A 23,822-nucleotide genomic window follows, 5' to 3' on the forward strand; every position below is an offset into this window, starting at 1 on the left:
TTTTTTGGCAGTTTTCATTATTTCAACAACAACACGGTTTGTAGAACCTACAATATTTCCGTTTCAAACCCATTCTTGAAAGGATGACACAGAATAATTATATTCTTGAAACAGATATCTTTATTAGATAAGAATGACAACGTTTTCATTTAAAAGAAGAAGAAGAAAAACAAGAAATAACTTAAACAAAATAAAAAGTCAAAATGCAAAATAATATGTAGGGTAAGGTGGGGCAAGATGGGTCATCTACCTAATTTATTATTTTAATGATTGTCAATATCGACAGGTTTACTGTAGCCCTAATGCTGGTTTGAACAAGCTGACCCATCTTGCCCCACCTTACTATAAATATTAAAAAAGTTACTCCATTTACGGAAATGAAAAGGAAACGGCCAATTTTCCAACTCAATCACACCTGATCGGTGACAATCCGGGAGAGAAACGGCACGGCTCTTGCGATCCTTTTACGCTGCTGCAAAAAGCTTGACGGTCATTACAGTTCATGCAGGCTCCATTACCTGAGATGTCAGACTCTTTAGTTCTTCCAGTTTCGTGGCATTTCTCGCTTTCATTTCTGTAAGGGCCAGACATAATCAAACCTGAGTCATTTGATTCTTGATTTTGGTCTATGTTTCCGTCTGGACAGAACAAACCCCATTGTATATCATTAGTCCCCATCTCATCAGCCTCTTCTCCATACAGCTCTGCTAGCGTCTTTAACTTCCCATTTTTATGATCTTCCAAGATGCTTTCTGCAATGTATTCCACGAAATCTTCCGGGTAGTAATTCGGATCGTTGAACGGACCAGCCTTTGGTTCAAACATGTCATATGTGGGAGTTCTGTCGAAATCAGGAAGATCATCACCTGCTGAAGTGTCTGCTGCTGACACAGCAAGACTAATTGTTTTCACTTTCGGATACGACTGACGCCTGTAAAGCCGCATGCGCTCGTTGAACGGTTGGCTAGAGGGAATGACTTCGCTTTGTGAACTGGCGGACTGCATACCACTTAGACGAAGTTCGTCGATTCGTTGGAAAAACGAATTCTCCTGATCAACACTAGTGAAGACGATGGTGGCGTTAGGGCAGTAGATGGTGCTCGGCTTCAGGGTCGATGATAACGAGTTAGACGCGTCACTCGCCTGAGTGTTGAACTGTTGCGGAGAACGATAGCAACCTTTTGTTGAGTTTTGTTTTGAGGATGCCTACAAGAAATGGTAGAAAGAAAGAAAGCATGATTGTAATAATTAACTACCAAAAATAAATATATTCAATTGCTAGAAATGAACTGCCGCTACCCTCTCTGGGCAATATGTAAAATTTGTGATAGAATTCGACCATTTTGACTTACGCTTGACAGTATTTCAATCCGAACAATTCATTTTTGATTAAATATTACATCCACTTGGCAACATAATAAGATATGTTAGATGAACATGGAGTACAATAATAGGATCCTCATACAATTTAAAAAGTATAATCAACTTTCAAAAGTGTCCGTTTCATAATTGAACTCGATGTTTTTCAATAAATCATTGCACGAAAACGACACTTGAAATCGAATTGTCGTCTGAGACGAAGTTGTAGCAAACTGAATTGTCTTTTCAGAAAAAAAAAACACACACACTAAAAACATTACAAATTTTTGGTAAAAAAGAAATTGTAAGCTGTTAAAAATTTCAATAACAAACAATTTACATTTTTGTTATTTTTAAACTTAGTTTTGAATTATCAAAAATATTTTCTTTTCTGATATTGGGCACAAAAGAGACTTAAAATTGACAAAAATCGTAGAACATAGATTTTAAGGATTTTTTTATATCTTGGGTCTTTCGTCCCTTGTCGGGGTTTGAGATGTGAACTCGTGACATTGGCGAGAATGTTATGGCCACTAACCACTACGCCAGGGCCATCCACCCTTTTAGTAAAATGTTTGATTTTTTTTTAGCGCCAAATTTTTGAAACGATTTTTTTTTATCGATCTAGCAAATTATTTTCTGCAAAAAAATAATCGCTATCAACCCATAGTGTGAAAATAGAAATTTCCTATAAGCACTGGATCCCGTTCAAATGGAAGCGACATACACTTACGCGGTTTTTTTATGCGGTTTTTTTTACACGATTTTTTATACGGTTTTTTTACACGGTTTTTTTTTACACGGTTAGTGCCGCTGAGTCGCAATTTACGCGGTACGTTTTTAACGATTTCTCGACAACGGTACAACCTATCGACTTGATTTCAATCACATTATCCGTTTCAAGCTATAGGTAATCGAATGGCATACTTAAAAAAAAATCACAATTTTTGGTGTAAATACAATTTTTTTTTAAATATGTCTATGGACCATAGCATGCTATAATTACGAATCCGATTTATAAAAAAATATTTAAGCATCTGAAAAATCAAAATCTTGGTAGTTTTTTTTACGCGGCACGTACACACTTAATTTAGCTCGGTAAAATCTCCAACAGGTGTTTACCTCGGCATTTACTTTTGCTGATATCTCAGCAAAATATTATTTGTTAGCTGAGTCTAGGCAATTGTTTTACTGAATCTCAGCAAAATAAATTGCAGAACTGCTCGGCTGTTGGAATCTGCCGTATCTCCCGCGTAAAAAGCGACTCCAGTGTACATGATAACGAGAAATAACTCTTCTTAAAAATTAAATCCAGAGGATCGATGCTCCATATATTGACGTTTAATTCGGAAGGTTTTATTTTCCATTATGCGAATAGAAAGGCAGACGCATATCGCATGCGGGGGATTATGATCAATATGTGCGTGTTTATGATCTTTCACCAAAAGTTCCTAAACGCGATCTACCGTTGCTGCTAGGGAAATACGGTAAAGTGAAGCTTGTCATCCGAAAAAAAAAATCTCAGCTGAGCTGTGCTGCGTCATAAACACTGATGTACCTACGTGGTGTAATACATATAGTCGCTATATTTATAGTCTGGCGGATAGAATTTCGATCTATCAAAAAGCGGAACCAATACAATATATTGTACACCAACAATTGAAAAGGTACTATCAACTTTTATAAACAAAACGTTGATTATTCTTTCCTCGCCAATCGAAGGTAAATTACCAGCATCATCGGATAGGAGAAACTTTCCCCAACCTAAAGATGGTGCAAGTTTGCGTCGGATTCTATCCGCCAGACTATGAATATAGCGACTTTAGTAATTAAATGTCATTTTCAATGAAAGATCTCACGCGATATTTACAGAGATATTTCTGTCACTATCATCGGATGAGAAAATGATGATAGAGATTTTCTTCAAAATCTCATCGAATTTTTTGTCATGATAGAACGTGACAGTGTTGTGTTCATTGTAATTACAAGCTCATTTATTGCTATTAATGTTACTAGTTCCGAGGAAATCTCAATAATATATTCACTTTACCGACTACATACGACTGCTTGCTTTAATTTATCTAAACCAGTTAGAAATATTGATGCCAAAACCGCATAAGAATTATTGTCATGAGTGCTTGATCATTGGAAAATGACAAGAAAGCCTATCATAGGTAGTTCGTCTTGTGATAGTGAGAGAGCCTGTTTTCTCATTGTCACATGACGGCCGTGATATTTACCAGCTCTGGGTGAATATATGGATGTGGAAAAAGGAAATTCCCACCTCGCTGCATTTTCTCAATCGGAAGGGGAATATATTCTATCCAGGAAATAAAAACATGTTTTTTTTTGTGGAAGGCTCGAAAGCAGTTAGAGAGGCAACAATAGTACGAAGAAAGAAAACAGGATGAAGAGATCCGCGAAGATCGGTCCGGTAGCAGTTTTAATAGAACACGAAACGAAAATTAATTATTTTATTCATGAGTTTCACATTCACTTATACATTTTTGCCATTCCATAAAACAAAACACATACACGCAGAGAAACAAGGCGTATTAGAATCAAAGAAACAGAAAAAATGATTCGTCAGAGGATGAAGTGATTGAAGAGCTGGAGTTAGAAACGCTCGATGCAGAAGATTTGGAATTATTTAAATTATTGGGTTTGAGCGCAGTAGTCGGTGCTTTATAGGTAGGGAAATTCTAATTTAATGCATTTTTTCCCTATTAATAATTGTAATTATTTTAGCGAATCGACAGTTGACATCTTGAAAATCAACATTACACAAAGTAAATGAAAAATTGTTATTTAGATACTGTAATTTTGTATTGTTTGACATCCTAAAAATGATTTTAATTATTTTATTTAATCTAAAATGTGCGTCCCTCTTTTTGCTCATAAACTGACTGCGGCTGTGGAATAGTTCTAGCGACGTTTTCATCACTATTCCGACGTTTTGCCTGTAGACTTGGAGACATACTTCAAGTCTCCGCGTACATCGTACGGGTTAGGCAAAGATGTGCGTCTATCTTTAAAAACTGTCGCATTAATGGCCCTTCGCTCATTTTCAACTTCTATTCAATTTTCATACTGCCGTACTCTAACGGAACTATCCACCTACCCTCTTCTAAAAAAGATCATTCTCTAGCTAATAAATTATCACACTAAAGCTTCATGTTAGCATTTTCCAACCAACTCTGAAAATCGCTAACTTCGCGTATGAAGTAACATAAAAACACATTGAATGTAACAATTAAAGCTTGTCACCAGGGATGGAAAATCATTTACATTCATTTCATGCATTCATTTACATTCATTTGCCTCTAACTTTTTTCATCAACAGAATTGCGTAAATAGTGTTTGAAGCTTTTGTAGGCTTTGATATTAACTACATCTTTTGCAAACAACTCAAATCTGTATCTCTTATGCATGATGAATCAGAGCGTGAATGTACCATTGTTTTTCAGTGAATGTAAATTGCATTCACGGAAAAACAATAACATGTTCTATTTCGCGTGCATAAGAGATTCAGATTTTAGTTATTAACAGTTGTAGTTAATATCAAAAGCTACAAATGCTTCATACATCATCTTGCGGTATTCTGTTGATGAAACAAGTTAGAGGCAAATGAATGTAAATGAATGCACGAAATGAATGTAAATGATTTTCCATCCCTGCTTGTCACGCAAGTAGAAGGAGCTCTGTTGGACACTTTCTGAAATATTTGAATAGTATAATTCCCTTGCAAACCCAAATAAATCTATCTGCGTAAAAATAAATTAAGAGTGATTTGCGGCAAAACCCGCCAGTATCACACCCAACGTCAGTGCCTATACGTAAGCGTGCAACGACGCGGCTCTCAATCAAAGGAGTAACAAGTGTGATACTATCAGTGCTAGACTAGATTTTTTTTTTCTTTATTTTTGTGATTTTTAGTCGTAGGCTAGTTCATCACATCGCTAGACTAGATGTTTGGTTCTCTCATGCAGTGGTTTATCAGAGAGGGGAAGCTTAGTAATCCCCATTGCCTGCCCATGGCGCCATTCTATCGCGGCATGAGCCAGCAACGCCGGCCATAAACCTACCGGCTCCAACACTCCACTAAAAAGCATGGAATTAAGCCCGCCCACCAGCAACAAGGTGCAAAAACTCGCCAAGGGGACGATGTTTCAGAAAAAAGCGCGTGATTGGAACAACATATATTTGTTTTGATTCAAAAAACGTCATGATAGAATCAAAGAAAAATATTGTTACAATTTACTCAATGTGATTTATTTTTGAAATTAAAAGCCATTTCTCTGCGTGTAGGTCATATACTGCCGCTTTTCGCATGTCCGTCCCATAGCGAAAAACAGCAAGCCGGAGAAAATCGCATTTTAAGTTTGATTCATACCATTGCACATAGGAGTATTTGACCCAAAAAGTTGGCCAAAACTATAAATCGATGAATTTTTGTTGACATTGATTCAAATTTTGATAGTAATGTGTTCTCACACAAACACACCCTCTCTGTACCCATCTCATCGTTCAAGCAATTAGGATATGCGAAAGCTTTCTTTTTGGGTCGATTTTCCCAAAAGCTTTAGAATAAAGTCGTAAAATTTAATGCATTCACTAATAACCGTACCTTAAAGGTTTGATAGTAATGTGTTGTCATGTAAAATTGTATGAATAAAGTAAAAAAATAATCCCCCTAAAAGTCCAATTTGATTTTTTCTTTACCTAATTAAATTTATATAATACATTATTTCATCATCGATTATAAAAATACTCTTATACCCCGTTCACATTACAACCTATATCACGTAATATAGGCTGTCTTGCAATGAGCACTCATACATAGGATTTCCAGTGAAAACTAGATGTATGAGTGCTCATTGCAAGACAGCGTATATCACGTGATATACGCTGTAATGTGAACGGGGTATTAATATACTCAAATACGACGTTCTAGACTCTAAAACAATCAATGCAATGAACTGAACCTGAACTTTCAAAAATTGCATGCAAGCATATGCAAAATAAAATATTTACCTTGGCAATAAATACCTTCTTCTTCTTCTTTTTCGCATTTCAAGCTTATTGCTTAGCGCATATTAGCTTATTGCGTGCTCTCAACTTAGTGTTCTAAATGCACTTCCACGGTTATTAATTGAGAGCTTTTGATGCCAATACCAATGCATGAATTTGTATATTGTGTGGCAAGCACAATGATACTCTATTGCCCAGGAAAGTCGAGAAAATTTCCAACCCGAAAGATTCCCTCGACCGGACCGGGAATCGAACCCGCCGCCTCCGGCTTGGTAATACCGTGCCTTCACTGACTAGGCAATAAATACCAATACATCGTAAATTCGCAAAAGTTTGCAAAATGTTCTGCCGTAGATCATTTGTTAGAACTAGAACCTTAATCCATCCTACAGTATCAAATATTCTGCCCGGATCATCCCTAATAAAAATTTCAAACAACAATGCATTGGTTCTTATGTGATGGGACAACCAATTTGGCTGTCTTTCCAAACTTTTTCAGAACAAAGTTGTTGAGTTTATCCAGTATTATGAAAACATGGATGATTAGTTATCATTTACATTGAAAAATTCAGTTTTGACAAAAACGACTATGGAAACGACATGCGAAGAGCGGCAGTATAAGAGCACATTTTTTTTTATCTAGTTCGTTTATTTGGGAGGCTCAATCGCGTTAGCTTTACGGAGCCGATAATTCATTGTTCACTGTGTGTAACAAGATTCACTTAATTCTATGTCTAGTAGGAGTTGGGCCGATTACTCGCGGCTTACTCGAGGTTAGAAGGGTACATTTTCGAAGGATAGGATCAGGGAGGTATAAGAGCACATAAATGGCGATCATTTATACATATAATTTGACACATGATCTTCATTGACTTTTTTGCAAGGCGTCTGTTTATTGGTTGACTTATACATTTTATGAATAATCAGCAATACAAATTTGCCAAAGGTATAAGGGGATTTCTATCTGTGTAGTTCGTACGCAGGTGTGATAGCCCCGGAAGTGCCACAACGGAAGACTACCGGAAATACGCGACGTATTTAACAGCAAAGGATTTGTTAGAACAACAACAATGCAGGGCAGAAAGGATAACCGAAGAAATAAGAAAGTTACGGGCGCGGGCGAAAGTAAGCAGGAAGCACGCTTACCACTACACCACCGGCGCCACTAGATGATCAAACAATGAATTTTAATAAAATGCTATTCAAAATAAATCTTTTTAATTATTCATTCTGGAGATTTGGTGTCTTAGACTAAGTTGTTTATTTGTCAAAAATATGAAACTCTTAAGAAGACGTCAAATTTGTAGCTCTCAGTTGTCAAGATATTCACCCCTATTCTGTATTTCACTTAATAACTACGTCATCAAAAGTAGAAGTTTTTATATTTTTGACTGACTTATTCCGACGAAACTTGAAAATTTGCGGAAGGTACTACCGAAACTACTGACGAATCGTTTCAAAGATATTGAACTAAGACCATTAAATTTTACATAATTTTCAGAAGTCATAGCTTCGTAAATGCACAAAATTGCACCCTAGAATTTTCAGGGCGAAGAACATTCAATATTGGATAAATATAGACAAAATTTAATGTCGAAACTCTTTGGTGCTTTTGATCAATGGAACTTTTAAATTTTTCACTACGCTTCGATCTATAAACAGGCCATTAGTTGAGAGCAGGTACAACTGTTCAGACTGTTATACTGCCGTTATACGCATAAGAGTCCCACGGTGCATGAGGATTACAGAGAACATGGGACAGTTATGCGTATAACGGCAGTATAGCCGTGAAGAAGACTATATGAAGTAGATTTTTCGTAGAATTGATTTTTGACATATACAAACAAGTAATAGGTAGATATGATATACAAATTACCACATTGGACAGCAAGTTTTGAACAAACTGATGCTCATTTTCCTGAACAGCTGCTTTTGTTTTCCTTTGCAGATATTGCGGCATTGTCATCTGTTTGTACCCATTGTTGTCACTGTTGAGATTCTTATCAATTATCGGCTGTTTATTGACTGTGCTAGAGCTGACACAAACAGGTACCGTGATACATTTTTTGGATTTTCTGCTGTTCTTACGGTTGGATTGCTGGACGATTGCCTGGTTCTCCTCTAGTTTTGTATCATTCCGCTTAACAGGCATGCTTTGAGAGGCCTTTGTGGCTATCCTTTCCGCTACATCTTTTTTGGTGTATGTCCTGCTCTGATGCTTGGGCTTTTCGATGTTTTTATTGTTATATTGAGATGTTCTGGCATCACTGTCAACATTTAACAGGCTTTGATTGATAGTTGTACTCTTCTCATCATTAATAAACAATACCTGCACTTCTTTATCCTCGCTGAGCTTCAAATTTTTCAGCGGGCTATGAAGGGTATTTGTGGATTTGTCCTCAGTAATAAACACCTGTACCGCCTTATCTTCGCAGGGCTTTCGCTTCGGTACGAAAAGCTTCTTCAGCACCATTTTTCGAGGAGGCGCTGATCGTCGAAATACTCGGCGTCTTCGAGGTTTTCGAGTGGATTTCATGACATCCGTAATCACTGTTCTGATGATTTCCGTGAGCCTTTCTTCGCTGATATTAACGGTTTCTGACGTTGCTGTATGGTTGGTCTCGATCTTTTTATGATTAACATTCATTGCATCATTAAAGCTCTGTTCAGTTTCTTGCAAGATCGATAAAATATTAAATCGCATGCTATCCATTGAACTTTCGGAAACAGGAGACACCTGAGGCTCAGCAGCTTTCTCCTTCCTTTTCTTCTTGTTTCGTTTCGATGTTTTCTTGTTCGATGCCTCCGGAGTTGTACGACGCCTTGTAAAAAGATTCTCAAACGTTGTATCTCCATCGTCGTCGATATGCGACACGTCATACGGATCATATTTAGCGTTGGCAGACACCGGAGTGTTATTTTTCTTTGACCAATTTGTGCGGTACGAGAGGGGGGAACCTGTTCGAACCAGAGAAAGGATAACATTTATTTAAAATAATAAGAAATCAGATCACATCATAGAACAATAGCCCTAGCCAGATAAGGATGGATAACCAACTAGTCATTAAACAGCAAAAATTGTGATCAGATCACCATATGCAACCCGATTTAACAAAATAGGCCCATTCTACGTTGGGAGGTAATTCTCTGTCACTAGTTAAGTAACAATAGTCACGTGTGACGTAGTTCCAATTTGGTTTGCACGGAAGCTCGCATCACACTATGTGACTTTTGTCGCTTTACTTCACATGCCACACAGACTCTCTGTCACTTCTTGAGGACTGAGCAGTGTTACGATAATGCTTGCAATTTCTACTGTGCGATAATCACCGATGAGATTTCCGAAACAAAAATTTATTGCTTTATATTTTGGTCTGGTCAGGTTCTCTGTCACCAGATATGTGACAAAAGTAACCGAGATTTTCACGTCAACCGAGATGGTGGATAAAGGCTGACAAAATGAAAAGGAAAAAAAACTTACCATTTAATCTTGCGTCCTGGTTCATAACTTTAGGCGTCAAGTTGAATTGAACTTTCTTTGGCAGATTAGGTGACGTTGCTGCAATAAGCTTCCGTTTGAGTGAGCGACAGTATCTCACTCTTTTCGTTGTCGGCGTAGCAGGTTTTAGTGCAGATTTCCTTTTAGTAACAGCAGCTTCTCCATTTGGCTTAGACCGGCGCGGCTTCACAGGCTTTACAACGGGTGTTACAGTTGTAACAGAAAGTGACTTAGACTCCTGCCACGTGGAATGTGGAAGTCCAAACGGATCGTCCGGAGAAGGGGACAGTTTAACTTCCGTCAGAGATTTTGGATCGGTAACAGACACCTAGGAAAGTAAAAACGAGTACAGCAAAATATTATATTGATGTAAAGACAATAAACAATTATTGCTTATTTTACCTTTGTTGCTCCATCAAACGCTCCACACGCAATTTGCACACCGCAATCTCGTGTTCGATTCTTCTGGTCGTAAACAAAAGGGGAAACAGTACATTTGGATTCCTGCGTTGCGATAGCAACCTCGGGTATTGTTTCAGGAACTACAGCGCAGTCTACTGTCGTCTCTGTGGTATTGAAGATCAGAACGTGAAGATAAATACATTAGATAGGGTAAATGTTGGCTTCGGCACCCATTGACTGTTTTCGGCAACCAAAATTTAAACGATAATTTCACTATGTTTTCCCATCAACACACTTCCCTGAATGTATTCAAACGATTCTTTAGTCTTTCAGCTTCAATCTGATTATATTTGTACGACCGAGCAATCCTATTATGCCAGATTTTTCTTCAATTGAAGTATACGCACTACAAAATGGGGCTGATTTCGAGTTGCCGATAATAGAACAGCTGATTAATACGCAGTTGTAATGGGAAGGTTGCCGAAGAAAAAGAGGCTGCCGACAATAGTCACACTCACCTGAGAAGTTTGGAGCGTTGTAAAATCGCTTTCAAACCGGTTTGAAAAATTCTGTCGATTGGAATGGATAGAGAAGCAAGCAGCAGATGAATGTTAACAAACAGACACGTGATATATGTGCGTAACGCTGACAAAATGCTAATAGAAGTGCGGACGCTGCTTAGATTGACGAGAATACGTAAATTCCCCTATAAAGACTGGAACGCGCAAAAATTGGTCAACCAAAAAATCGTTTCTTTCAGTCAAAATTTAGTCGGCGGAGCAGTACACCAGGCTGAAACGTGAAACAGAGAAGATTGGATTAAAGGTGAATACGTCGAAGACAAAGTATTTGTTAGCTGGAGGAACCGAGCGGAATAGAGCTAGCATAGGCAGAAGCGTGACAATCGACGGAGATAAGTTCGAGGTGGTGGATGAATGTGTGTACCTCGGATCATTGGTGACATCGGATAATAACTGCAGCAGAGAAATTCGTCGGCGTATTATTGCCGGAAGTCGTGCTTACTACGGACTCCACAAGACCCTGAGGTCGGGTAGACTTGGCCTCCGTACTAAATGTACCATGAACAAGACGCTGATAAGACCGGTAGTTCTCAACGGGCACGAGACGTGGACGATGCTCGAGGAGGACCTGCAAGCACTGGGTGTTTTCGAAAGACGAGTGCTTAGGGCCATCTTTGGCGGGGTATGAGAGAACGGTGTATGGAGGCGAAGAATGAACCACGAGCTGGCACGACTCTATGACGAACCCTGTATCCAGAAAGTTACGAAAGCTGGACGGGTACGATGGACGGGACACGTTTTAAGAATGCCGGACAAAAATCCCGCAAAAATGGTTTTTGCCTCGAATCCGGCCGGTACAAGACGAAGAGGAGCACAACGAGCAAGGTGGTTAGACCTATTGGAGCAGGATCTTGGAAGTGTGGGACGGTTTAAGAAATTGGAGACAAGCAGCCACGGACCGAGTGAATTGGCGTAACATTGTGATGCAGGTGCAATCCTGAGGGATGTCGGACCAGGATAAGTAAGCAGTCAGAATTCATATCACAAAAATCTTCTTATTTTTCTTTTGGTAGTTCAATTCATATATTTAAAGGAAAAAATGTTCGTTTATTATTTTGGTTTGCCAAATCCGAACTGCCGTACCTTCCGCTTAACCCCTTGCATTAAATTTTGCACAGAGTGGTCTCATCGACCTTATTCGCCGCCTAACGCCAGTTAGATTTAAACTACTGCTCGTTTTCCATGGATTTAGGGTGGAGCAGAAAACATCAAATATATCTATGATTGCGGCGTGAACGTATCAAACACACGTTTTGAACGATGCTTCTATTCAATAGCTGCAAGACGAAGTGTTGAAGAACGCAAAATAAGATCTCGAAAACAAAAGGTGCACCTGAAGTGTAAAAATTGCGCACGCGAATTCACTTTTCTTTCCGTTCGATAGGCCAAAGAGAATCCCAATGGCGTTTCAATGGCTAATAGGCCCAAGAAAATCCGTAGGCCAAGTTGAGCCTCCAGAAGCAGTTTTGCATTTTCAACAATAAAGAAATAACGGTACATACGGAAAGGTAAATAAATTTGGAAGTCATCTGTAATAATAACATTCCGTTTGGTGCTGAAATCCGCTAAATTAAGTAAGACTAAGTGCGGGTTGTGCTTAATATGCCGGGAATGAGGTAGTTAACCCTATTAGTTTTTTTTAGATTACGTTTGACCAAGGTCCAATACCGTCCAATACCGAGGGTTGTGGTCTTTGGGTACAACAACCGCGTTGTTCGCATCGTACCACTCGATTGCCTTTTTCCCATAGTGGCAGCTCGACAAGTCCGGCCAGAACAGCACAGATCTATTATGTTGCTTTAGGAATGATAGCAGCCGTTTTTCCAGGCACTCCTGGACGTAGATTTCTTGATAGATAGTTTCCGTAGTAATGAAAATGCCGCTTTTTATACCACACGTGCATATGGCCTGCCAGACGAGATATTTTTTCGGGAACTTCGATAGTTTGATGGTTTGGAAAATTTCAGCCACCTTCCCTTTTCCTGATGCGGTATAAAACCCCTGTCCCGGAAGATGCTTGAAATCCGCCTTCACATAAGTTTCGTCGTCTAACTTTGTGAGCAGATTCGTACAGTACAGCTTTCGGGACCGCTGCTTTGCCGACGTGTTTTAGTTCACCACCTTCACCTTCCTAAACGTCGACAACCCGGCTCGTTTGTTGGCCTGCTGGACAGTAGTATGGGAGACATTGAGATTGCCAGCGACGTTCCGGATGGAGAGGTTAGGATTCCGCTTATATTTCACCGCCACCTTCTTCGTCGTCGCTGCCACGTCCGGATTACGATTGCCGCCGTTTCCAGGCTTCCTGGCGGTCGACAGACGCTCCCCGAACACTTTTAAAAAGTTTGTCACGGTCGATTTGGCCACATCCAGCAATTTTGGCAACTTGGCGTGTGAGAACTTCGGATTCTCTTGCTGCGCGAGCAAAATTTTGACACGCTGCTCCTCTTGCTTGGACGTCATTTTGAAAACTGGAGAGCAAACGGTGAAAACTCATCATAGCAACCATTTGCTGCACCAAATGCAGCATTTCAAGTTTTTTATACATTTTTAACAGAAATACACCAATTTGAAGTTGACCAATTTTTGCGCGTTCCAGACTAACATAACTGGTTAACTGGTCACCCTGATTATTGCATTATGCAGTTGAAATTGGACTCCTCAAAAGTGCGGAATCGCAAATAAAAGTGTGCTTTGATGATACATCTGATATTTCTGGTGTTTTAATTGATCACGAGCAATAACGTGAAATTTTTGGGAAATACCTCAATATTAACAACAGTTATCAAATTAAAAACACTGTTTCCACCTTCTGAAATTATACAAATAGAACAAGGCACAGATGGCTGTAATAAAAAATAAATTGTGTAAAAGAATCACATTACCGTCCAATATTTGAAGCAAGCTGTTTAAAAATTATTTATCTTATATCTTCTACCTCGCTCAGTGACGCCATATTTATTTGTCAGACATGCAGAAAATCACGTAAATCTCGTTTCGCGAACATGTCGGAGACCCAAACACACTAAATCTGTTTACGTCGATTTTACCAATTTTTAGTGCATATGACGTGTAATGCAGGTCAAAGCTACTAACGTCACGTAGCATTTGAAGTTTTCTAAATAGAGACCCAGGTACGTGATATTCGGAGTGTACAGTTGGTAAGCCCCTGAATAAAAAACATTGTCTTAGGCGTCATTTTGACTAGAAGTGACGATTTCGTGCTACGAATTTTGGAAAAATGTCGAATACACTATATTGAAAAAAAAAATGCACATTAATGGTCGAATTTTAGCACAAATGTAAATGAATGGCCATAACAAACAAGTTTAAAGCAAATCGGAGAGGATCGAATGTGATCGATTCGATATTTGACGTGTTTTCCAAATTTTATTTTTTCACTCGTTATTTGGCACTGTTAATGAATCTTGCAATAACGGCATTGTAGACTTTGAAAAGCTTGTGAGATAAAGGATTTGAAAGTTTAATGAAAAATCTTAAAATAGTTGAGATCACTTCTAGATAGAGCTGGAATTAGGGCGTAACAGCTTTTGTTAGCAATGACTTCTCTCGATTTCTCGGAATTCAAAGCAAACCCCCGAAAACCAACATAACCAACGGGTAGGGGAAAACTTCCCCTACCCGATGCTGATGTTAATTTGAGCTTTCCCGCCTTGACTTTCTAGAAATCATCGAGAGAAGTCATTGTTTACAAAAGCTGTTACGCCCTAATTCCAGCTGTATCTAGACATAGTTACTGTTTTCGAAATTATGTATGGATTCAACCATTTTCCGTTCTACCTGTTATGTATTTACGTAGGTAAGTCAAACCATAGAGGTAACTCTAAGACTAGAATGTCCCGAAATAACGTGCTCAACTTTATGGCTCAGCTGGTACTCTCTTCGGTCCCAAACTAATCGATTCACCCCTCGATACATAGGAAAAATCAATAACCCCTCATTTTATCTGTCAAACTTTCATAGCGAATCAAAACAAATATTGCGTAGTACTAGAATTTTGACTAGAATGGGATACGTTAATCGTTTGCTTGGGACCAATAGGCTAGTCAAGTAGTGAGCCAATTTAAAATCGTTAGTTTCGTATTGATTGTTGGTTAAACTGCGCTGAGCCGACCTTCAAAATTTATTTCCATATACCATATACCATAGAGGTAAGTCTAAGACTAGTAGGTCCCGAAGAAAAGTGCTCAAGTTTTTGGCTCAGCTCTGGTACTATCTTCGGTCCCAAACTAATCGATGCACCCCTCGAAACATAGGAAAATCCACGAGCCCCTCATTTTATCTGTCAAACTTTCATGACAAATCAAAACAAATATTGTGTAGTACTAGAATTTCGACTAGAATTGGGTATGTTAATCGATTTTCTTGGGACCAATAGGCTAGCAGACCCCCTTCACTCTTTGGAATTTATAAAGACAGTTACAGCGCCAAATGGTTTTCGACGAGACAACGTTGAACTGCTGCGTTGGAAGAAAACACGCACACCAACATGTACGAACCCACACATCTGAGCGGACGGTACAGCGCAAATGAAAACACGAAGCGGTGTCATCACTCATCGTAATCATTCAGCTACGGCTACTCCCGTTTGCGTTTGTTTTCACCGGTGTTGTCAAATACTTTTTTTTTTCTTTGGTTTGTTTTCCGTCGATCTTGTTTTCCGTGCTGAGCACCAATGCTACCGACGCCAGGGAGGCAGCTCCCACACCTGGACCCTACCTAGCGACCCATCAACTCATGGACCGGGGACCAACGGCTTTACTTCGCGTGATTAGAGATGTTATGCCTCAAATACTTCCTACGTTATAAAATAGGAAAGTAATGAGTATTCCAACGTAATTTTTGAATGAAATGCGTGCTGCGTTGGCCGAAGAATGCAGCATATTATATTACGTTTAGCAATGATTTCGATACTTTGCATTTCCAGTGGTTGGGTTGTTGGAATAATTTAGAGAGAGGGAAGGGGTTTTTCCTATGTTTACTTCTATGCTTATTAAGATTACATATGTTGAAGAACAGCTCCGCAAATCATCAATAGGCTCTTTCCATGCACCATCGATGTAGAGCGCGCTAGCCGATTTTGAGAGGAAATGTCATCCAATCCATTTGTTTACATCATAATGACGATTTTTAAAACTCAAAATAATGTACATTTTATTGCACAACTTGCAAATTTCTATCGGGAGTGGTCTTATTTTTGGATTACCTACAGATCTGAACAGATTAACAGCTGACATAATCACACATTAAAAATCCGGAAGATCATAACCGCTGAGACAATTTTAGTAATCCAAATTTTTCTCATCAAAAATATATGGAAGCACCAGCCGGATCACTGCAAACCCGATACAGAAAACCGAGAGGAAAACAAAATATTCCACGTGGATGATGATTTCAAGCACTTGCGGTGGATAAATAAATAAGGAAATGCGAAAATATTGTCCTCTCTCTATGCTTCACGGTGAAAATTTCCACCCTCATCACTCTTTGAGGGTTCCCCTATTTACTGACAGAGGCTGAAACAATTGCTTAGTTTAATAGAGCTAATAAACTATAGAGGAAGAATAGCGCTGCCTTCGCTGTCGAAACATCTTTTCCTTACATCTAATAGGGACACAACTGTCATAGCGAGAAAAAACTATGCAGTTTGACAGTTCGGTATTATTCAACATCGGAACAAAGGGAACACCAGCTCTATTCTTAGTTTCTATTGGATTCGCCTATTACTGTTAGAGATTTGCATCTTACTGATACCGGTGGTACATTGGAAACTCTTTCACTTGAAAGCAAAACATATTACAAGCACATCATGATGCGCGCTTGAATGTGTGATTATCTTCTCAAGTGTTTCTGTTGCGTATAAAGTGGTAATGATTGAAAATCGAAGCAATCACAAACAAGTAAGAATCTTGCTATCGCAATATAATGATGATGACTTCGAGGGTGATATCGTCCTCTTCCCTCGGCTCATCATCAACGTACGCGTTGACATCTGTCAGTTATTGAGCCCTGGTGGTAAAGTTGGTGGGGAACTCCCAACAGTTTCAATGTGCACTCAACAGATAGCACTGCGAAGGGTGGTAACTATATGCCTTGTATGAGGAATTGATTAGTGGGATATCTTGTTAATTAGATATCTTTGAGGGTAGTCAAGTAGTGAGCCAATTTAAAATCGATAATTTCGTATTGATTGTTGGCTATACTGCCGTTATGCACAGAAGTGTCCCATGGTCCATAATGAATGCATGAAAGATGGGACATTTATGCGTATAGCGTCAGTTAGTATAATCTTTCACTTATTAGTTCTTCTAAAAATGTTGGTTCTTTTGGGGAGATTTCATTCAATCGTGAATGTGATCAGTTTTTTTTTCATTTTACTGAATAAAATCATCGAAATACCGTTGTCAATGACCAGTAAAAATTACCTTCGAAGCTTTCATCCTTGTCCAAAGTTCGTGGCGTTTTCTTTGGTGAAGCAGGTGGCGTTGGATGAGTATACTTTCGATTGGATGGGAGTTGAAACGGAAATTCACTTACAGTACTAGCAGTACCTAGATCATTCGATTGCGGGAGTTCCACCGGCGATACAACCGGCGTTAGGGTTGAATCAGGAGAGGTAGACTCCTGCCACGTGAGATGCTGGAATCCTAGCGGATCATCCGGAGATAGAACTACGACTCCCGTTGGCGAATTCTGATCGGTAACAGACACCTAACGAAAACGATTGCAGTAAAATAATTTATTGATGTCAAGATAGAAGACAATTATTTATATTACCTTATGTGTTCTATTAAAATCAGCACATGCAACTGGAACACTGCAATCTTGTGTTCGTGTTGTGTAAACAGAAGCGGAAACAGAACATCTCGATTCTGATGGGATAGCAACCTCGGCAATTTGTTTAGGGACCACAGTGCAATCCAATACCAACAATTGGAACCGTGTTTCTAAATATTTGTCCCGGCACTGGACATCTGAACCATCCACTGGATTTTCTGGTTGCGGTTCTTTTGGGTTTGAAACATTGCCTCCCGAAGTTCGAGGCGTTGTATCCTTCTCTAGTTCAGAGTTACTAGATCTCAATGAGGGGATAATAACGTCGTTTTCGCTGCTAATAGACGCAAACTCGTTGTCCAGGCCTTGCGATATGCGAATGCACGCTGGAGGTTCTTCCTTATTGGTTGTAGCTTCCTCATTTTCATCTTCGAGGCTTGATGACAGAATTATTAAATCGTCTTCTTCTTTTACTTCGGAAATACGCCGAAATTCTGTATCCAGGCTGCGTACGAAGCTTATGTTTTTAACAGAATCTGAATGCTCCTGAATAGACTTATGTACTGCCACTCCAACACAGCATTTACTCGCTGAGTGGCACATATCATCATCGCGTCTCGACTCTAATTGAAGAGCCAAGGGTGATTCATTCGAATTGAGATCAGCTGGGGTTCTAATTTCCCATTCTTCGGATTCGATAGCCTCCAGGTATTCCAAAGTTCGACAGCACCTTGTAAACAACAAATTAGCGTGCTTTTTTGCTTGCAAGACCTGTGTATCCTCGATGTCCGTCGGTACCATTGCAATACTACTAAGTACATTTTCGTCGATGGCTTCTGATCTATGCATGGTTTGTCCAGAGTTACGTGACGTTTCCTCAATATAATCCTGCCATTCATATTCGGCCGTAACTTCCCAATCAGAATCTAATCCTTCTAGAAAGTTGATCAGATGCCTGTGTTTGTTCATGCTCATCCTCTGTCGCCGCATGAGCTGTAGTTCATCTCGATCATCTGTCAGATCCGAACAGTTGAATGTCGCCTGTGTTGAAACAGAAGACATGTCCATCCTCGATTCCTTGTCCGAGCTCGACCAGTTGAAATATTCGAACGGTAAGTATGATCTTGCTAGACTGCACGTAAGGTCTAAAAACTCATTCCAATCATTACAGTGAATCGTATCCATTCTTGTCTGGAAATGGCAGGGTAGTAGTGTTAAGCAATAAAAATAGCGAATTAGTGAACAAAATCATTTAAAAAAGTGACCAATATGATTTAAGTTTAAACAAGATTTAAAAAATGTTCGTTACGTTGTTCGTTAAAACTGAAACCCGTTGGGGTGAATGAGCCCCCTGTCGGGGTGGTTTGAACAACCTTGCCAAACAACCGATAATATCATACTTGCCATACACAGTTTTGGTCACGAGCTGCTCATTTGCTAATAACTTTGCACACAGTTGACGAAACATAGTTCTTTTTGTAGTAGTCGATAGAATAGAGTTTAAGCTTGTTATAGATACGTAAAAAAAGATTTTAATTCTAGTTATAAACTGTATTTGTTTTTGCGTTGTAAAAATGAAGTGAGAAATGCTCGCTGCACATCTTGGACAAGTGTAAAAATTCATTGATGTTAAGATTTACCTACTCTTTGTATATCTGTGGTAAACTATGATCCTAGTCTATCAATTACTTTAAAGAAAAACAAATTTCAACAGCTGAGTGAAAAGTTATTAACAAATGAGCAGGTGATGTGTACAACTGTGCATGTCAGCAATGAACAGTTTTAGCGTAAAAAGATTTAAAAGAAAAAAAATATTTTCTCTGTTGGTTGAAAATGCTAGAGTCGGTGTATAATGTGTCACGCCAAGAGAAAAACAGTTGAACTCGCATCACGGTTTTCGAAAGATTCCAATTCTTTTCACTTGGCAACAGAGGACTTCTACAACAACTTCAACTGACTTCTAGCGAGAGAAAAAATACTGCGGCTGTAGTAAATCATTATATCAGTGATTTTGTCAAATTATCTTAACAAAAAATAGTAGAAATTTACATTACTAATCATTACCGAGCGTATCCCATGACAATTTAACGCTCACTGCGTGTTTGTGCTCATTTCTTCGATTATATTTTATATTTTATTGCAATACCTTTCGTGAACCTTTCATAGCATCGTAATGTGTATTTACTTTGCACGATAGGTAGCCGCTTTGACAGTTCAATAGGTAGACTTGGCTTCACTCTTGGCGTGACTCATTATACACCGACTCTAGAAAATGCTATCTAACATGAAGCCTAGTGTGATAATTTATTAGCTACAGAGAAAGGTCTGCAGATGGTAGGTAAATAGTTTCGCTAGAGTACGGCAGTATGTAAATTGAATTGAAGTTGAAAATGGGCGAAGGACCATTAATGCGACAGTACTAGGTGGTACTAGTCAAACGCACACTTCTTTACCCAACTCATGTTTGGGGAGATTTGAAGTATTTTTTGCGTAAGTATTTTTGCGTTTGAACGACAAAGTCCCTGACTAATATGCACCGAAAGCGAATTATTCGCACTTATCTCAATTTCCATATGGGTATTTTAATCACTTCCTACAGCGGCATCTCTGTGGAAAATGGCCGGACGATTATAGTAGAAATACTCAGAGGGAGAGATGGGCGGAGAGAATGTTTTGAGCCAAATGAACTGTCAAAATCTGAGCCAATCGAACATTCCAATATTAGAATTTTCCCGAGGATTTCTTATTCTTACTAGAATAAATTTGAGAGTATTGCAATCGAACAGAAATTCAATCACCTTTGTTTTGTGTGCTTCTCAAATTCAACTAATTTTTAGAACCAAAAACAATATTCTAACTCTATTGATTAATTGATCTTCGTTGGTTAATGAATGGCACCAAGAAATGTGCAAAATATTGCGATGCAATCACTTGGGTTCTTTAATTTTGAAAAATGTATCGGTTTTTATACATCATGTTAAAGAGCTTCGTTTTCTGAGCACAGCGATATTTTTTCGAACCCACACACTTTCATCTCGATTTTTAAATTAAGATTTAAAGCAAAATAATAACTTCACTGTTTGACACTAAACTGACAAACTGACAGCTCGCTCCCATACAAAGTGACACCGAGGGGCACTAATAAGGTGATTTTTGCAAATGTAATCAAACTCATTTAAAATAGTTCCAGTGTACCAAAATTGATGAAATTTTGGGTTTGGGTTCCATTTTTAATGCAGATTACGATTCTGTGACACTACCCCGAACGCCATAACCCCGAACGCCATTACCCCGAATGCCACTACCCCGAATGTCCTACTACCCCGAATGGCCATTACCCCGAATGCCCTACTACCTCGAATGGCCATTACCCCGAAATTAAGACAAATGAAAGAACAGCAAGGGGTCAAAAGAAGGGTACATTTTTAAAAGGAAATTTCGTTTTGGAATTTATATATATATATTTATATTATTAAATGATAATTTTTTATTGGAATTTTGAAGCTTGCAAGCGAGCAAGCTTGTTTTACGCGAGAAGCCCGAGAGATGTCGTTACTGAGGTCCTATGTTTTGAGATACTATGTTTTCAAGAAAAACTTTTTCAAAGTGTTATGTCTGTTGTCTGTGATTAAACTCTCTGATTAGTTTCACTTTACTAAATTGATGATACACTACGTTTACTTTTATGAAACTATGTATTTATCAATTCCAAACCATTTTAAAGCTCTTTAGAAAATGACAACCTTCAAGTTTTCGAGCACTTCGTTCACCATTTAAAAAGTCAAAGGGTCTAATATGCAATCCAATTCAATATGCAATACCAGTTGGAAACTGTTAAACCTTATCAAAGAATTGTTCGACCTGAGTCTAGACCTGAGTTGAAGAATTTCTCGTTATGGATTGAAAAATCGGTGCATGGAACGTTGAACTATCGATTACAAATTTATAACATTATTCCACACGTTATTATCCCAAATGGTCACTACCCCGAATCCCTTGCCAAAAGCTATTGATTACATATTTTCCTTATATATTAAAAGAAGGGAATATTCCCTTCCCTTCTTTATCATACATCCAAAGAATAAATTATTTTCTTTTTATATATTCAAAGAAAGGAATATTCCCTTCTTTATCGTTCATCCAATAATTAATTCTTTCCTTTTGTTATATTTTCAAAGAAGGGAATATTTCCTTCTTTATCATATATTTAACGAATTGATTATTTTCTCTTTTATATATTAAAAGAAGGGAATATTCCCTTCTTTATCGTATATCCAAAGAATTAATTATTTCCTATTGTTATATTTTCAAAGATGGGAAACCCCCTTGAGCCATTAAGGCTGTTCATTAACTACGTAGACAGTTTTTTTTGGGATTCTTGACCCCCCCCCTTCCCCTGCGTAGACAATTTTCCATACAAAATTTTTAAAATTTGTATGGACCGTGCACAATTGCCATCAACCCCCCCCCCCCCCCCCCTTCCCTAAACTGTCTACGTAATTTATAAACATATCCTAATAAGTTTTTCTTTTCTTTTTATATACGCGAAAGAATATTCCAGGAATGACTATAATAAACAAAAATAGTCAATCTAATACATGGCATACTTTTCTGGGGAATGGTTCATTCTGGGAAATGCTTTTCTGGGGAATGGTGCATTCTGGGGAATGGTTTTCGGGGGAATGGTTTTCTGGGGAATGTTATAGAATCCTATCATTTGTATTCAGTATAAATTGACCACTTTGTCAAGCAGTTTTGGCGTGACTTTCTACCAGCGATTTCACAAAACTGGACCAACTAATTTCTATTTTTAATTATAAAACGCACAAATGTTGGCTACTTTTCTCGAAGTTCTAGAAGAAAAAATCTCAAAATAATGTTTTATTTCAAAGTTCGAGTGGTAGTAAACGTCATTTTAAGTGCTCGAATGAAGTGGTTAATTAGAAAAGAAAATTTCCTTCTCAAAAATTTATCCCTTGCTGTTCTTCTATTTGTCTTAATTTCGGGGTAGTCGCCATTCGGGGTAGTGTACTATTCGGGGTAACGGCGTTCGGGGTTATGGCGTTCGGGGTAGTGACATTCGGGGTAGTGTCACAGAATCGCAGATTACATATGCTTTTACCTCAACACCCTTAAAGAACCCAATTATTATTTTGCACGTAAATCGAATCAAAAATACAAGTCATTTGAAATGCTAGCTTCTAGCAAGGGTTGCAAGATAATTTAGGAACAAATCCCTGCTGCCGAATTGTATTTTGTTTTCTCCACCTATCTCTCCGCCATAACCCAAATGATAGAACTATTCCACAAATGGCTTGGATATTTCGAACACGTCGTTGAGCAAAATAACCATACAAAAGTATTATGGTAATTTTTTTTTTGCTATGGCGGTTATTTTTTCCTGTGCAACAATTTGACTTGGTATTGCTTTTCACTTTTACTAAACAAAACACCTTTTTTGAGTAGCACAGCTCAAAAAATAAACTGAATAATGATGCTAACGCTAAATCGATAAAAATGCAGATGGGACTGACTTACGGATACCTGCAGCAAAGGCGTCTTCACAAGAGCTTCCCTTTGATTTCCCAAGAAAAAAAAAATGGTTAAAAAATATTTAACAACTGAGATTACTAACCGATGGCGATAAACTTCTCGAGTTTGATAGTATTTTGCAATTATTTCATTCGGATAACTTTTAAAATTACACGAATAACAAGCAATTTGTTCGTTACTACAAAGCACAACAACTTTCCATGGAATACGAAAAATGCAAAAATAAAATAGTGAAGGGAGGTAAGATTGGGCGATTTTTGATCGATCTTTGGAAGATCGATCTTTTTCATCCCTTACACGGTAACCGCAAAATACCCAATAATGACTACAAAGTAAGCATTTTCGAGGGAGATTGGGACTACCCATTAAATGAGTAAACATATTACCCATTTATGAGTATTTGTTACTCAAAAATGAATACTTACTACTTTTCGGAAAATGGTGAATATGTGCGATTTCCACTAAGATGAAAGTGGAAATTAAGTGAATTTACTTAGGAAAGGTTGTATCATGCTGGTGGTAATGGAAAATTGGTTGTATAGGACGCCAATATTCAATAAATGTTCATTTTGGCCTTTTCTTAGCAAACATATTGATACACA

At 38.3% G+C, this 23,822-nt stretch overlaps 1 protein-coding gene across 2 annotated transcripts; it reads right to left on the minus strand.

Moving 5' to 3' along the window:
- Window positions 1–222: 222 nt before the first annotated feature.
- Window positions 223–23,421, minus strand: LOC135709436 (uncharacterized). Of its 2 annotated transcripts, none has more exons than XM_065231760.1 (7): window positions 23,303–23,421; window positions 17,671–18,858; window positions 17,319–17,604; window positions 10,292–10,455; window positions 9,872–10,217; window positions 8,267–9,348; window positions 223–1,206 (listed from the first exon to the last, which is right to left on the minus strand). In XM_065231760.1, the coding sequence occupies exons 2-7, from the start codon at window positions 18,850–18,852 to the stop codon at window positions 406–408; spliced, it is 3,861 nt and encodes a 1,286-aa protein (XP_065087832.1). In that variant the 5' UTR covers window positions 18,853–18,858; window positions 23,303–23,421; the 3' UTR covers window positions 223–405. The 2 variants fall into 2 exon arrangements, with proteins under 2 accessions (XP_065087832.1, XP_065087833.1); XM_065231761.1 differs by lacking the exon at window positions 23,303–23,421 and adding an exon at window positions 23,202–23,286.
- Between the last annotated feature and the right edge of the window lie 401 nt (window positions 23,422–23,822).

Source organism: Ochlerotatus camptorhynchus, unplaced genomic scaffold (genome assembly GCF_037179485.1).
Source record: "Ochlerotatus camptorhynchus isolate MF236.1 unplaced genomic scaffold, CSIRO-AGI_Acam_v1.1 ptg000361l, whole genome shotgun sequence".
NCBI classification, from domain to species: Eukaryota; Metazoa; Arthropoda; class Insecta; order Diptera; family Culicidae; genus Ochlerotatus; species Ochlerotatus camptorhynchus.